The 15088-nt window shown below is 51.5% G+C and overlaps 4 protein-coding genes across 7 annotated transcripts in view; 3 read left to right on the top strand and 1 right to left on the bottom strand.

Moving 5' to 3' along the window:
- Positions 1-286, top strand: part of LOC142898516 (ras-related protein Rab-35) — a 6657-nt gene extending 6371 nt beyond the window's left edge. The window contains exon 7 of the mRNA XM_076041477.1: positions 1-286. This exon is cut by the window's left edge and continues 770 nt beyond it. The gene's annotated coding sequence lies outside the window, so the exon portion shown is untranslated.
- anapc2 (anaphase promoting complex subunit 2) overlaps positions 1-4919 on the bottom strand; it is a 5127-nt gene extending 208 nt beyond the window's left edge. The window contains exons 1-14 of the mRNA XM_076041453.1: positions 4545-4919; positions 3964-4216; positions 3563-3875; positions 3305-3437; positions 2955-3213; positions 2726-2845; positions 2517-2634; positions 2255-2433; positions 2032-2173; positions 1692-1767; positions 1404-1607; positions 1183-1315; positions 858-1105; positions 1-780 (exon numbers count right to left, since the gene is read on the bottom strand). The exon at positions 1-780 is cut by the window's left edge and continues 208 nt beyond it. Of these exons, the coding sequence (XP_075897568.1) occupies positions 571-780; positions 858-1105; positions 1183-1315; positions 1404-1607; positions 1692-1767; positions 2032-2173; positions 2255-2433; positions 2517-2634; positions 2726-2845; positions 2955-3213; positions 3305-3437; positions 3563-3875; positions 3964-4216; positions 4545-4643 (2487 nt within the window). The 5' untranslated portion in view covers positions 4644-4919 and the 3' untranslated portion in view covers positions 1-570. The remainder of the gene's footprint in view (positions 781-857; positions 1106-1182; positions 1316-1403; positions 1608-1691; positions 1768-2031; positions 2174-2254; positions 2434-2516; positions 2635-2725; positions 2846-2954; positions 3214-3304; positions 3438-3562; positions 3876-3963; positions 4217-4544) is intronic.
- A 487-nt stretch (positions 4920-5406) lies between these two features.
- Positions 5407-9007, top strand: rnf25 (ring finger protein 25). 3 transcript variants are annotated; one of them, XM_076041463.1, is made up of 10 exons: positions 5407-5581; positions 5831-5902; positions 6274-6370; positions 6919-6986; positions 7061-7130; positions 7214-7285; positions 7411-7557; positions 7639-7728; positions 7823-7960; positions 8126-9007. In XM_076041463.1, the coding sequence occupies exons 1-10, from the start codon at positions 5565-5567 to the stop codon at positions 8768-8770; spliced, it is 1416 nt and encodes a 471-aa protein (XP_075897578.1). In that variant the 5' UTR covers positions 5407-5564; the 3' UTR covers positions 8771-9007. The 3 variants fall into 3 exon arrangements, with proteins under 3 accessions (XP_075897578.1, XP_075897577.1, XP_075897579.1); XM_076041462.1 differs by having other exon boundaries at positions 5408-5581; positions 5831-6065; XM_076041464.1 differs by lacking the exon at positions 5407-5581 and adding an exon at positions 5998-6065 and having other exon boundaries at positions 5598-5902.
- Positions 9008-9739: 732 nt separating this feature from the next.
- On the top strand, positions 9740-14627 carry kat8 (K(lysine) acetyltransferase 8). Of its 2 annotated transcripts, none has more exons than XR_012928607.1 (11): positions 9740-10125; positions 11253-11327; positions 11417-11595; positions 11936-11989; positions 12084-12248; positions 12334-12423; positions 12509-12649; positions 13319-13416; positions 13800-13950; positions 14048-14202; positions 14386-14627. XR_012928607.1 is itself a non-coding variant. In XM_076041484.1 (11 exons), the coding sequence occupies exons 1-11, from the start codon at positions 9867-9869 to the stop codon at positions 14448-14450; spliced, it is 1428 nt and encodes a 475-aa protein (XP_075897599.1). In that variant the 5' UTR covers positions 9742-9866; the 3' UTR covers positions 14451-14625. The 2 variants fall into 2 exon arrangements, 1 of the variants encoding a protein (XP_075897599.1); XM_076041484.1 differs by having other exon boundaries at positions 9742-10125; positions 13319-13412; positions 14386-14625.
- The last annotated feature ends 461 nt before the right edge of the window (positions 14628-15088 follow it).

Raw genomic sequence — 15088 nt, 5'->3', positions numbered from 1 at the left:
CCCCCCCCCCCCGTAGCAGCGGCCGACCGGCCGACGACCTTTGAACGCACCGTCTCTCGTGTCTGTAATCCAGTTAAACCATGTGACCATTAGAAAAGGGAGTTCCTCCACTGTAACGTTGTGAAGAGTCTGTCGGCCAGTAAAGTCCAGGACGCTCCACATCATCAGACCAAAGACTCCCAGTGAGATGATGCTGGTGGTGGTTCTTCCATTATTTTTTATTTTATTTTCTATTGTGTGCCAACAACGTGTCCCAAAATGCAAATAAAGCAATAAAACAACAGTGCACTGGAGTGGGGGATATTTTAGTGCCTTGACAGGAAGCATGAACGCAGTCGGTGGTGGGAAACAACGACGTGACAAACACAAAGTCAACGAGAAGTTTTCATCCTGTTCATACCGAGTGGGACAAATTCAGCTGGCACTTTAACGGCGAACCGAACCGAACCGCACCGCACCGCGCTCTCCAAATGAAACCAAAGTCCCAGTTCCAGTCGCTCCTCGGCACACGGAGGGAACAGGTGCGTCCCGCTCTGCTGCCAGGCTGTGAACGCAACGCAGCGCCCCCCTTCAGTTGGACTTGGGGAGCCTGTAGACGCCCGCGGACATGATGAGCTGATGGTCGCGGACCTTGCGCTCCAGGAAGGCCTCCAGCTCGTTGACGTCCATCTCGGTGACCACCGGCCCGGTGGCCACGAACATGCGCAGCATGGAGTGGATGCGCTCCAGCGGCATGCTGTCCAGGTTGGTCAGCATGGCCTGGATGTAGGCCCAGAAGAGCTGCGGCGGAGAGGGAGGCTGGGGATTAGAGTGCATCTGAGACAGACAGACAGACAGACAGACACACACAGCCCTACCTGCAGCTTCTCCTCCCTCTGCTCCAGCTGCGTGGCCGTGTTGGAGTCTCGCTCCTCGTCCAGGTCGATCAGCATGACGCTGCGGTCCAGCTGCTGCTTGGACGAGCCCGTCTCCACCACGTGGTAGCTGCCGCCGCCGCCCGCCTCCTCCTGCAGCACGCCGTGCTGCTGCCACATGGCCAGCTTCCTGTGCACCAGCTCCTTGGGGGCGCCCAGCTTGGCGCTCAGCTCCTCCAGAGTCCAGGAACCTGGTGGGACGGAGCGGACGGCTCGTCAGAAGGCGCACGACGCGACGACGGAAGAACTGCTGGAGGTGCGGCCGTACTTTTGTCCTGGAAGTGCAGAATGATGGCCGCGTGGATGGGCGAGACGGTGAAGCTGGTGAGCACGCGGTCCTCCAGCTCCACGTCCAGGGTGACGGAGCCCAGGTGAGGCTTCCAGCTGAGGGTCCTCATGGCCTGGGAGGAAGCAGAGAGCCGCCCTGAGCTGCTGCTCACACGGGGAGGAGTGGCGGCGACGTGGCTGGAGCTCCAGCCCCCGACTCACCTTGAGCTTCTCGTAGCGGTGCGTGTAGGCCTCCATGGCCTGGCCCACCACCGGGGGGAGCTGCAGCTTCTCCTCCTTCAGCGTGGGCCAGAACTCGGAGGACAGGATGATGGCCGACAGGGGGAAGGGCGGCTGCTCCTCGGCGCTCAGCCGCGACTCCTCCTCCTGGATGTTGCTGTTGATCCGCCGCGAGTCGGCCATGTCCTGAGAGGAGGGGGGGGGGTTACACCGTCAAAATACCACGAGCCGCCGCTGGCCAGCGAAAATGTGCTGCGATCGCCACGCTACCTTCAGCATGACTTCGCAGTAGTGCATGTGTGACTCCCCAAAGCGAAGCTTCAGCAGCTCCACGTTGCGGATCTCCCTGCAGCCACAGAACACCATCACCTCCAACACCTCCATCCAAACCTTCATCTAATCCATCACATCCATCTATACCTCCATCACAACCATCTAAACCTCCATCACCTCCATCCAAACCTCCATCACCTCCATCCAAACCTCCATCATAACCATCCAAACCTCCATCACCTCCATCCAAACCTCCATCACAACCATCTAAATCTCCATCACCTCCATCCAAACCTCCATCACAACCATCTAAACCTCCATCCGATCAGAGTCTGACCTGGCCGTGTTGTAGTTGAGCTGCTGCAGCAGCCGGTCAGCCAGCACGCCTTTGTACTCGTCGATGAAGATGTCCTTGCTGCCGTAGATGCTGACCAGCAGGCTGATGATGTCGGAGGAGCGCCGCTTGGATCCCATCTTGTCTGTAAAACAAGGAGACGGAGAGGTTTTGGCAGCGTTTCGGGAGCGAAGGCACCGGGAGAGGCGACGGCGCGTCGGCTGACCGGGGACGGCGTCGGTGGGGTCTGGGGTCCAGTCCTCGGGGTCGTTGCCTTCGTCGTCGCTGTCCTGGATCTCCAGCGTGACCGGGTCACCTCGGGACAGCTCGGACGCCAGGTCGGTGCAGCTCTCGGCGTCGCCCGTCAGACCCGCCACGATCTGCCGCACAGTGTCCTCACGGGTCCTGAGACGACACAGCACATGGTCAACAACGACAGCAAGTCAACTGCGGTGGGGCTGCAGCAGCAACGCAGGGCGACGTCAGACCTGAGGTACTTGCGGATGGGCTGGCACGCCACCTGCAGGATGACCATGGACGGGTCGAGCTCTCGCAGGGCTTTGATGGCCGAGATGTAGACGGTGAGGATGTCCGACGTGTGGACGCCTGATGAAAGAAAATCCTTACTTTAGAAAATCCAACCACTTCCCCCCTGACCTCTGACCCCCTGACCCCCGCTCTGTGAAATTCTGCCGACCTGGATGCAGCAGGCGGCTCTCAAAGGCAGATTTGAGCGACGTGAGGAGCTGCTGCCTCTGATTGGTTCTCTCCAGGCAAAACTTCAGATCCTCGATGGCCGCTTTGGATTCTGGGAAATCTGAGAGGAAAAACAGGGGTGAGAGAGAGGGAGAGAGAAAGAGAGAGAGAGAGACACACACACACACACACACACACACACACACACACACACACACACACACACACACCTCTGATGATACTGAAGAGCTCCTCGATCCTCATATTGACGTAGATCCTGCAGAAGAACTGGTGCATGTGGCACCTCCACTGCTTCAGGATGGGGCTCATCAGCTGCGGGTTAGCAGTGCTGGGAGTACTGGAAATAATGGGAGTGGGTCCGGGTCCTGGTCCTGGTGCTAGTCCTGGTCTGGGTCCTGGTCCAGGTCCGTCACCAGCAGCCTCACTGGCAAACACCTTGCTCAGCCAGCCCAGCACCAGCTCCAGCCACTGTCCAAGCAGAAGAACAGAGGTCAAATCATCACAGCTGCAGCTCCAGCAGAGCAGAACAGAGCCCAGGGTTTTTTTCCCCCCCTCTCACCTCCTGGAACTCGAGCAGGAAGGAGCGCTCGTACTCGCCCCTGCAGTGCTGCTCCATGCGCTGTTCGATGAGCTTGTGCAAGATGGAGGTGACGGCCTCCGAGCTGACCCACTCCAGCAGCTGCAGCTTGGAACTGAAAAAAAATAATGAAGCACGTTCAGGGGTTTTAAACATGCAGAAGGGAAATTCCTCTGTGTCTATGCTTCAGGAGGTCACAAGCTGTTCCCAGCGCAGCTGACCGGGTCTGGATGCACTTACAGGATACAGCTGAGCTCATGCAGCTGCTCCAGAGCCTCCTGACACCAGCACTGCTGCGTCAAGACCCCGCAGCCTTGGCAAACCCCGCCCTCGGACTCCTCTGCCGCGTCCTCAGCCTGCCCCTCCTGGAACATGTAGACGGAGAAGGTCTGGCTGTAGAACTCCAGCACTTGTTCTTGGAGAACAGGGGCAGGTGAGAAGAGCAGCAGAGCTCTGATGATGGTGAAAGCCCGTTCCTGGAGCCCCCGTGGACCTGGTCCACTCAGACCCCCGTAGCCTTTGTCCTGCCACGTGCCCAGCCTCTCCAGACCATCTGCAAGGAGGATGAACGGTGGATAAAAGCATTCAAATAGGACGCTAAGAAGCGAGTCTCTTGTCTGATTCCACCAAACCACACGTACTCAGAAAAGGTTCCAGCTGGTCCAGCAGAGTCCTGAAGGCAGTGAGCAGAACCCAGGCTTTGCCTCTCTCCTCCAAACTGTTCTCGGGCTGCTTGAGGCCCGACCAGAACTCTGGAACCACCGAGGAGGACAGACGGATCTGCAGGCTCTCCAGCAGCCAGCTGGCCAGCACCCGGTCCAGAGCCTGCTCCCGCAGCAGGGCCAGCGAGTCCGAGAGGTTCTGTTCCACCACTGAGCTGCTGGCAGAGGACGTCTGAAAGATGGAAGAGGATATCGCATCGTTTTCAACGAACAGAATTCTTGATCGCAGGCTGAACAGTCAGTGACGACTGACTAAGCCCTTCCTAGCTTACACACCTGGATCAGTCAGGGACGATAACAAATAGAAAAAAAGAATTGGCAGCCGAATTAGGCCGAACAACACAAGCGACTCGAAATGTGCTGGATGTCGTGAACATGTTGGTATAAACCTCAGAGACATGCAACAAATCGTAAACTCTTGGAAAACATGCAGAGGTCTGGTGATGCTGAAGTTAGCATCTTCGCCATTCAGTCAACACAAGTGGCTTGATGTCGCCTACCAGAGCAGCAGTGACAGTGTCCCAGGCTGCAGCCACTCCGAGCCGGGTCGAGGCTCCTGACGTCTCGGCGGACTCCAGATCCATCACGACGTCTTCCATTTTCCCACAGCAGCTAGCAGCGTAAACACGGCATGAGGAGAGCAACTTTGCACCGCGCTGCCGGCGTTTATAACATGCCGCCGCTAAAGGGGCAACTCAGCGTCTAGGATTTATTGAAACTACAGCGCAAGTCATAAATATGCCATATTTAATATTTCACTGAGTTAAAGTGATTACTCCTTATTTATTGACTTTATCGGAGTAGCAGCAACGATCTGGCGGGGTTTTGCTGCTTCCTTCTGCTTCCTCTTCTTCGTCATTCAGACAGCCACCAATGGAAATTGGAGACTTCGAAACACGGGCCAGTTACTGCTCTCTTGTGGTAAGAGTTTGAACTTTTCAAGGAACTTGAAATCAAAGCGGGGGAGGAGAAGGGAGGAGGGAGAAGGGGGTTCGGGGATATTGTTACCATAGATAGATAGCTATATAAACGCGCGTGTTCATATGTGTTCATATCTATGGTTGTCACTACCGTGCACGTCAGTGTTGTCAGTAAACTGTCAGTACAGCTGTTAGGAAAGAGGTGTGGCCTCCACAGCTCCGCCTCCTCATCAAATTCAGATCATATTTTGGCTCCGAGAAACAGTAAGGAGCCAGACTTACAACCGTAAGTGATACACAACACGTTCTTATAATACATCATGATATTAAAATACTTCCACGGGATTGTAACACATCCGTGCTGTGTCAGTAGTCCACTATTTTGAAATGTATAAATATATATATATATTTTCTTAAGTTTGCTGTTACATGGAAGAAAGTGACAACATGTATGTGTTAAGCGTTGCTGCTTTCACATCATTTTCTAGCATATTTATTCGAGTTAGTTGGTGGGACCCTAATATTACGTACCGGAAACGCGTGTTTTGAAACTTCCGCTCCCACAGTTGTTGTCACTCGCAGCAACGAAGTGGGGTCGTGATGGCAGCCGAGTGCGAGTAAGTTTGTTGACAACATTAATCCGCGGCTAAACATCCCGGCATTTAATGAAATCAAATATAATCCCATATGTTTCTAATCAAACTGTCGGGGAAGGAATGCAGGTGATCGGAGCTCGGCTGAGCTGAAGCACCAACTCAGTGTGCGGGCTAACACGTCAACGTTAGCTCATACTGTCCACAAAGCACTGGGAAAACGACACGCTCAGGGGGAATGTTTATGTTGACTGCCTTGTGATTTGTCTGCAGTGTGCTGTCCGAGATCGAGGTGCTGCAGTCCATCTATCTGGACGAGCTGCTGGTGGACAGCAGGGAGGACGGGTGAGAAATGTTGGCGGCTAACGTTAGCTGTCAACACTTAGCCCGGTGTTATGTTCCTATTGGTTTCCAATTTAACTGGTTTCCTTAACAAACAGCTGCAGATGTGCTGCGCCACCGTCAGCAGATTCGTCACAGATCCACGAACATGCCCAACACATTACTGGTGATTTTAAAGCGAAGCTGCTCCTTTAAGCGTCACACCTAATAATTTGTTATATTCGCTGTGGCGGATCCGCATGTTTGTCATCCACCACAACCAAATGCCAAAACGGACCTTGTGACCTTGAAAAAAAAACAAAAAACGAAATCGTGCGTGTTGTTGTTTTTGTGGCTGTAAAGTGAAGCTGCTCGTGCGTGTCTGTGTCCCCCAGGGGCTGGGAGGTGAGCCTGGTCCTCTACCCGTCCACGGCCGAGGACTCTGTGTCCCAGTTTGTCAGACTCACACTGTCTCTGACTCTGGATGGGCAGGTCAGTCTGACAGATGAATAAAGATGATTAATGACTCATTCTGCCCAGAAATGTCACCCTTGTAAAGTAAAATCGCTAAAGGCGCTGCCTTGCATTAGTCTTCAACTCAGGTATACGGGAGTTTAATCTGGTTGCGTAGTTAAACTAAATTAAAGTCTGTGTGTGCTGATAGCTGATGTATTGTTTTAGTTCAAATTTATGGCTGCTTTATGGTCATGGGTGATGGTGAGTTGTGCACTGCTTGTTGAAGGAAGAAGAGAGACCTGATGGAGGCAGGAAGTGACTTTTTCATGTAACATGAACACACTCATTGAGGTGAGTTAGAAAGGAGGCTACACTGAAAGATGTTTTGCCATCATAATACAGATTTTTAAGCAGGAATGGGATAGGATAGGAGGTTAGGTCAATGTTAGGATTCGCAATAAAGTCCTGGCCGCTGATGGGACAGAAAGAATTATCGCAGGCTTGTACTGGAACTATGTAAGTGTGCACACAACCCTCTCTTCTTTCTGGGTGAAAGCTTAACTTCTCTTGTTTTTTCCCCCCAGTATCCGTCATCTTCTCCGGTCATCTCCATCCACAACCCCCGGGGGCTCTCTGATGAGAAGCTCAGCAGGTAAGCAGCCGCCAGGCCTCACTGCAGTTTGGTGTTTCGCTGTGACGTCCTCATCTGAGACTGTTTTTCCTCAGCGTGAAGAGGAGCCTTCAGCTGGAGGCGCAGTCCTGTCTGGGTTCGCCTGTGTTGTATCAGCTCATCGAGGTCACCTTTCTTCCTCCTCCTCCTCCTCTACAGCAGTTTGCAACATGAGCTCTGGTTTCACTCCTGACCTTTTCCTCCTACAGAAAGCAAAAGAAATCCTGACAGACAGCAACATTCCTCATGGAAACTGTGTCATTTGTCTTTATGACTTCAAGGTGAGCAGGTTATGTACATATAACAGATTTTACAGATTGTTCTCATTCCTCCAGTGGCCTATTTTAATATTTAAAATTAAATAAAAACATGAATATATACACTGCAAGTTGCTGGTTTTGTCCAGGAGGGCGAGGCGTTTACCAAGACCAGCTGCTACCACTACTTCCACTGCCACTGCCTGGGCCGCTACGCCAGCCACTCAGAGAGCGAGCTGCGGCAGCGGGAGAAGGAGCTGGAGGAAGACAAGACCAGAGAGCGGACGGACGACAAGGTGCCCATCAGTGGAATGAAGGCGCGCTCGGTCGCTCGCTTTGCTCTCTGGACGCTCCTCACAGTGTGACTCTGCCCCCAGGAGCTGGCGGTGGTGTGTCCAGTGTGTCGAGAGCCGCTAATGTACGACGTGGACCATCTGCTGTCGTCACCTGCGCCTCAGCTGCCAGAGGTACTCAGACAAGGAACAAGAAAACGCAAGAGCACGCCTCTTGTGTTTCTCAAATGGCTAAAATTATTATTATTTTTTCCTTAATGTCGTTCAGCTGGACGAAGCGGTGATCGGCGCCACCTTTCAGCAGAAGTGGAGCGAACTTCAGAAGCTCCTGGAGAGACAGCGGGCCAAAGGTGGGATCATCGATCCAGAGGTTGAGTCCACCCGCTTCCTCATCCACATCAACGAGGTGAGAGGTCACCACGTTTCAGGTACTGTATACACTAGCAGTGAGAGCAGCGTTCCTATTGGCTAACGCTGGCTGACCTGCGAGAAGTTTTCAAAGGTCTGCTAAGAGTTTCACTCGACATTTTTTATGGAGTTGCACAGACTAAAAACACACTGAATCCCTCAGACGGCTGCTGAGGATGGAGACCAGGACGTGGACGTCTCCGCCGGCGTGCCGCCTGCTTCGACACCCAGCGAGTCATGTGACCCCGAGCGCGACGTCCCTGGGGCGTCACACTGTCGGGGCGGCTCCGCCCCAAAGCGCCAGAACGCGGCCAGAGGGTACAGGAGGGGGGGGCGGCCCAGGCCCCAACACAGGAGGGTCCCGCCCGTCACAGAGCACCTGGACAAGCTGTCCCTGTCCTCAGACTGCAGCCAGGAGCCGGTGCGAGGCCTCGCCCGGGGTCACCGGGGCGACGACACCGCACCTGCAGAAGCACAGAGGTGCGAGGAGGGAGTTTCCCAGCAGCCAGAGACCCCGCTGGCTGAAGACAGTCAGCTGAAACAGCAGCCTCAGTGTGCCTCGGAGGGACTCCCAGAAGATAGTGCGCCTCCTGCTGGCAACCACGGACATCGAGGCAGGAGACGCGGTCCGCACCGTCCCTCGCCGCACACACTGGGCCCAGGGCCCACCCACTACCACTGGGACCCACGGCCTCCCAGAAGCAGGGGCGGGGGGGCCAACGGCCTGTACCACCGGGGCAGGGGCCCCCGCAGGGGGTTCCATCACAGGGTTGTGGACAGAGAGGGTGGGGCAGGGGAGGTGCTATGACAAAGGGCACCAGGAGGGACGAAGAACGCACTGAGCTACCGCTCCGTAGTCCGAGGACACGACTTGAAGCCCTGCAGCAGGTGGGACTCTCACCTTATGACTCCCCCCTCGTGGCCCCTGCCGCTCCCCTGCACTCTGAGAGGAGCTGGCACCAGGATCAGATGCAGACCAGTGCTTCTTTGTGTTGTGGTGCAATGCAAATTACAAGAGCAACTCATTAAAATGTCTTCTGATGTCTGTATGTGTGTGATTTCTTTCACCATTCATGTGTGACAACCCTCTCGCCAGTGGGTTTGGTGTTAGCAGGATGGCTGCCTGAGGTCTTGTGCGTCTCTCGTGCAATTCAATTTAAATTCAACACAATTGGATACAATGACATTCTTATGACATCTAACTAAATATAAAACGAGCCCCTGTGGTTTCTAATCTCAGCTCTACATACTGTACAGTTGATGTCTGCACATTTTTGTAATGCAACATTTTCATAATGGGCAGTGTATTAATGAATCATGCATTAGTCAAAGTGTTGAGAATGGTGAAAAAATAAATAATTTTTACACTAAATATGGACGTTTTTAATAATATGTAATATATATCATTAATAGAATAAACAAAAAAACAACATGTATGTATATATGTATATATATATGTATATATGTGTGTGTGTAAATAAGTGATAAAAGTTTGGAGACACCTCATGCAGTTATCTTTTTATCTGTCCAAGTTTCTACACTACAGATAGATACTGAAGACAGCAAATATATGAGCAAGATATATGTAATTATGCAGCAAAGAAAAACAGGTTAAATAACTTTAATTATTATGATATTTATATTATAATATTATATGATATGATATATTTTCTTCAAAGTTGGCCCACCCCTGTCCTGGCCCTTTACGGCTCTGGTCTTCTCTCATATGCTGAGTCACGCCGGCGGCCATTTTAGTAGTTTTTCCGGCCCCTGCCAGCGTCAGTCTGCGCAGGTTCGCGGAGGCGTGTTAGTGCTTTTTAAACGGGCAGGTTGTGACTGGCGGGACCGACTGCATTTCAACCACAACAACAACAACCACCAAAGCGAAGGGCCTGGGACGCAGCATGGACGCGGACATGGACCCGGGCCACATGGAGAGTGAGCGGAGTGACATGAACAACAGCAACCCGACTGCCTTCTCCTCCAACGGCAGTGGCGGGGAAGAGGACGAGGCGGAGGCCATCGGCCGCGCCAGGGAAGCCGGGGGCTCGAGTCACAAGCTCACGCCGGACCTTGGTGGAGTGCTATGCGGCGGCAGGGAGCAGGAGGTGTCGGTGGAGATCGGAGAGACGTATCTCTGCCAAAGAACCGATAAAACATGGCGTGAGTGATTATTCGCTCTTTTTGTTTTATGTGTCTGAGTTGTTTTCCCACCGCGGGACTAAGTAAAGGATTATTTTATTTTATTTTTTGTCGGTTTTAAGAGTTTAGCTCGGGCTAAACCAGAACACCTTCAAATTACCGATGAATTGATCCTCTCGGAGGTTGTGGTCGGTCGCACCGTAACCATTCTGCTTTTGTCTGGGTAAAATCATCACACAACGGGCTTCGGAAACATTCGGCCCAGACGATGACCGTGAAACGGGTCAAACACCGGCGCTGTGTGCACGATACCCGGTAACCGAGCGACGGTGCAGAATCCTCGCTGTGATTCAGCAGTTGTTCCACCCGCAAATTACCGCCTGGGTGGTGATGAAAGGCGATTACAAATAAACAAATTATGTAATTAAACGGATGTTCTTAATAGTTTTCTGCACCAATTACTGGCCGTTTATCTCATTTATTGTTTACATTCTAGTAATAAGACAGAACTCTTGACATTAATTTTCTTATTCCGTAACAATTATTACATATACAAATTTGCTACTTGTAATGCTGAATTGTAGTTGATGATGCTGTCTTTACATATTAACACATATATGTCATGTATTTGTAAAACTGCATAGAAGTTCAGTTTTTCCTCTTGTCCTCGCCGGGTTATTTATTTATTTACGGAAGATATTTAGGGCCACAAGAAGAGAAAAAATAAGAAAAAATGTTTTTGTTTTTTTTCCCATTTCGAGAATAAAGTTGAAATTTTGTCAATAATGTCGACATTTTGTAATGAAAGTGGAAATTTCAAGAAAAAAGTCAAAATTACAGAGAATAAAGTAAACATTTTTTCAAGAATAAAGTTGAAATTTCGTGAATACAATTGGAAATTTCGTGAATACAATTGGAAATTTCAAGAATAAAGTTGAAATTCCGGGAATAAAGTCAACGTAAATAAAGTTGAAATGTGCGCAAGTTTAGTGGAGCACCAGTTTCCAGTTTGCTTCGACTTCATTTACGAGATGTCAACTTCAAACTGAAAATGGGAACATAAAAATCTCCTTCCTGTCTGTATTTTCTTCTTGTGGCCGAATCCTCCTTTGTGTTGATGTAATTCAATGTGTCTCACTCTCTTGCAGACACGGCAGAGGTGATTCAGTCGCGGCTGAACGAGCAGGAGGGCAGGGAGGAGTTCTACGTCCACTATGTGGGATGTGAGTATGCTGCCCACTCCCCTTGGTTTCCCTGGTGACGCCCCCACACGCCGTGCTTCTCCAGCTTATCGGGGGTCTCTGTCCTGCAGTCAACCGGCGGCTGGACGAGTGGGTTGGGAAGGCCCGGCTGGCCCTCACCAAGACTGTGAAGGACGCCGTGCGGAAGAGCACGGAGATCGGAGGGGTGGGCGACCTGGTGGAGCAGCCGGAGAGGAAGATCACACGCAACCAGAAGCGGAAGCATGACGAGATCAACCACGTTCAGAAGGCTGGTTCATGTTCATGTTTTTGATTGTACTGAGGATGTCAGCAATTAATTGATCGACGACAAAGCGATGAAGAAAAGTTAAGTTAGATTAGGTTAAGCTAAGTTAAATTACGTTAAGTTGCCTTAATTTGCGTTATGTTAAGTTATGTTAAGTTACGTTACGTTACGCTAAGTTACGTTACGTTAACTTAAGTTAGTCGCAATTAATTGAACATTTTTCGATTCGATACTAATCAATCGATCGATAACGCCAGTCAACTAACAATGAATGAATCGTTAGTTGACATCCCTAGGTTGTACGATATGTTTATTTTTATTGACCTTTCTATTGTGTGTGCAGACGTATGCAGAGATGGACCCAACAACAGCTGCTCTGGAGAAGGAGCATGAGGCGGTGAGATGGTCTTCCTCCCACTGCCGTTTGGAGAAATCTCCCTCCACTAGCTTCAGTGTTCACTGACAAACCTCCTCCGTGTCTCCTCCCCCAGATCACTAAAGTCAAGTACGTGGACAAGATCCAGATCGGAAACTTTGAGATCGACGCCTGGTACTTCTCTCCGTTCCCAGAGGATTATGGGAAGCAGCCCAAGCTGTGGATCTGCGAGTACTGCCTCAAGTATATGAAGTACGAGAAGACCTTCAGACATCACCTGGTCAGTGCTGCGGTCCGACGGCCGTCCGATCAGAACTCCCTCCGTGCAGCCGGTCATTCCAATCAGGAACTTGTGTGTTTTTCAGTCCCACTGTCAGTGGAAACAGCCTCCCGGCAAAGAGATCTACCGGAGGAGCAACATCTCGGTGTACGAAGTGGACGGACGGGATCACAAGGTGGGAGCGGTCGGAGGTTCTTGAAGCGGTTGAAGGAAACAAAACTGACGCTGAAGGTCTGAATGGCTGGCTGGTCTGTGTGCAGATCTACTGTCAGAACCTGTGTCTGCTAGCAAAACTCTTCCTGGACCACAAGACTCTGTACTTTGACGTGGAGCCCTTCATCTTCTACATCCTGACCGAAGTCAACAAGCAGGGGGCGCACATCGTCGGCTACTTCTCCAAAGTGAGACCACGAGCTCGACGTCTCATCAGCACCGAGTCAAATACACATTCACAGGCTGTGTCTCAATTCAGGGTCTGCGTCCTTCCAAGGCTGCATTTTGAAAGGAAGTTGTGTTATAGCACTTCTTGAAGGCTCCTCCCACTTCCCAAAAGTCAGAAGGACGCTCCAAATGCGGACTCGGAATGCGCCCTCGTTTTAGCCGATTCCAAGGATGCACCGCTACTATCCTTCACCTCCTTCTGTATCCTGGGAAGTCGGCTGAAATTAGCGCCATCTGGCAAAGACACTCCGTATAAATTTAAGTATTGAAATTTCACATCAAATATTCAGTTTTTAACGCAGGGTTTTTACTGATTTGAACATCCAACGCCATCTCACGATGGCGAACCAATGGTTAGCTTGATGCTATAAAAACGTCACTTCCGGGGTTGGCCAGCAGGAGGGACCGGCGGTGACGCAACCAGGAAATACGCCCAAGGCCAGACCGTCCCGTGTGGTTACCGGGGAGGCGGGGTTTGGGGTCGGTCCTTCTGGGCCGGGTCCTTGGTAGGACGCTTCCTTCAGATGGAGGACGCTTCCTTCGAAGGGTGCAGACCCCTGAATTGAGACACAGCCGTCGCCTGTCAAACCCCAAACCCTCGCCACTGTCCCGCTGTGATTTGCTTCCAGGAGAAAGAGTCTCCAGACGGCAACAACGTGGCCTGCATCCTCACGCTGCCGCCGTACCAGCGCAGAGGCTACGGCAAATTCCTCATCGCCTTCAGTGAGTGAGTCCGTGTGAAAATTGTGTTGGCCTCAAAATGCCCCGAGTTAAACTTACGTCGTTTGAGCGGTTGTTTATTTCCGTTTTGCTTTGTTTTATTACCATATTCCTTTTGGACTTTTAAGTTGTGCGTCAGTAGCGTCATGAAGAAGAGAAAAACGTCTAAACTACCAGTCAAAAGTTTGGGCAAGCTCAATGAAACTGATCAGTTCAGGTGGTGAACGTCATAAGTTTGGACTTATAGTCCGGAAAATATAAAAAAAAAAACAGATGTATGCGGTTGTCCTGTAAATCACGTGAAGTAGGAAAAGTGGAAAGTAGTGTTTTTTTTCATGCTTCTACTGTCCAACTGTCCGTCTGTCTGTCTGCCCGTCTGTCTGCCTGCAGGTTACGAGCTGTCCAAGCTGGAGAACGCCGTGGGCTCGCCGGAGAAGCCTCTGTCGGACCTGGGCAAGCTGAGCTACAGAAGCTACTGGTCCTGGGTTCTGCTGGAGATCCTGAGGGACTTCAGGGGGACGCTGTCCATCAAGGACCTCAGGCACGCACGCACGCACACACACACACGGTGCACAAGCTTTCTTCCCCCGATTCTGACCTGACACCCCCCGCCCCCCCTCTCTCTCTCCTCCCCCCAGTCAGATGACCAGCATCACGCAGAGTGACATCATCAGCACCTTGCAGTCGCTCAACATGGTCAAGTACTGGAAGGGTCAGCACGTCATCTGCGTCACGCCCAAACTGGTGGAGGAGCACCTGAAGAGCGCCCAGTACAAGAAGCCACCAATCACAGGTGGGCGCCTGTCTGTCTGTCTGTCTGTCTGCCTGCCTGCCTGCCTGTCCTGTCCTGTCCTGTCTGTCTGTCTGTCTGTCTGTCTGTCTGTCTGTCTGCCTGCCTGTCTGTGTCTGTCTGTCTGTCTGCCTGCCTGCCTGTCTGTCTGACTCCTGTCTTGTTTCCTGTCTGCCTCCCTTGCAGTGGACACCATCTGCCTGAAGTGGGCGCCACCCAAGAATAAACAAGCCAAGCTGTCTAAGAAGTGAAGGAAGGGGGGTGGGGTTGGGGGGGGGGGGTGGAGCCAGCGATGCAACGCACTCAATCTTCATCTGCTCACCTGGAGATGAAGCACCTGCTGATGAAAGACTCACTGTATATAGTTTCTATTGCTGTTTGTAGGACCTGTCTGTGTTTTATAAAAAAAAAAAAAAATCAACATTAAAACCATGAAAAAAAAAACCCCGCCCTGCCAGCTGTGTCTCCTCTCAGCTCTCAGTCATGTCTATAGAGTCCCAGCGGCAGATGTGCGTCTCTGGGGGGGGGGGGGGGGGGGGGGAGATCACCGCTGCTGCTGCTCTTCCAGTCCCACTCATCCCCAAACTGACTTCAATGCATGTCTGTGTTATACTGTACCTGTTGAGTGCAACAGCAAGTCTTACCGTCAGCTGTGTGGGCCGATGCAATTGAAGCGTCGTCCACATGGGGGCAGCAGTACACTGGCTGGCCGCTAGTGCAGCGGTTAAACGGAGGAAGGAGAGAAATGCAGAAGACCGGAAGTTCTGATCTCAACCTGTCGGTAAGTAGAACTGAACACTGAGTGTTTCCTGTCGGCAAGGCGTCATTGGAAGCTTTCACATCATACAAGTAAAAAAAAAAAAAAAAAAATTTTTTTTTTAAGCTCTTA

Source organism: Nelusetta ayraudi, unplaced genomic scaffold (genome assembly GCF_046127955.1).
Source record: "Nelusetta ayraudi isolate G7.1 ecotype Tasmania unplaced genomic scaffold, CSIRO-AGI_Nayr_v1 ptg000067l, whole genome shotgun sequence".
In the NCBI taxonomy this organism is placed as follows: domain Eukaryota; kingdom Metazoa; phylum Chordata; class Actinopteri; order Tetraodontiformes; family Monacanthidae; genus Nelusetta; species Nelusetta ayraudi.
This window is presented reverse-complemented; position numbering and strand designations above follow the sequence as displayed.

What these genes read in the sequence shown, in the direction of transcription:
- rnf25 (XM_076041462.1), top strand. Translation starts at nt 5,953, where the DNA reads ATGTTCCTATTGGTTTCCAATTTAACTGGTTTCCTTAACAAACAGCTG. An exon ending in ACATGCCCAACACATTACTG is followed by an intron (nt 6,066 to 6,273) that starts GTGATTTTAAAG and finishes TGTGTCCCCCAG; the next exon opens with GGGCTGGGAGGTGAGCCTGG. An exon ending in CTGCGCCTCAGCTGCCAGAG is followed by an intron (nt 7,729 to 7,822) that starts GTACTCAGACAA and finishes AATGTCGTTCAG; the next exon opens with CTGGACGAAGCGGTGATCGG.
- kat8 (XM_076041484.1), top strand. Translation starts at nt 9,867, where the DNA reads ATGGACGCGGACATGGACCCGGGCCACATGGAGAGTGAGCGGAGTGAC. An exon ending in TGGAGAAGGAGCATGAGGCG is followed by an intron (nt 11,990 to 12,083) that starts GTGAGATGGTCT and finishes CTCCTCCCCCAG; the next exon opens with ATCACTAAAGTCAAGTACGT. An exon ending in TGGACGGACGGGATCACAAG is followed by an intron (nt 12,424 to 12,508) that starts GTGGGAGCGGTC and finishes GTCTGTGTGCAG; the next exon opens with ATCTACTGTCAGAACCTGTG.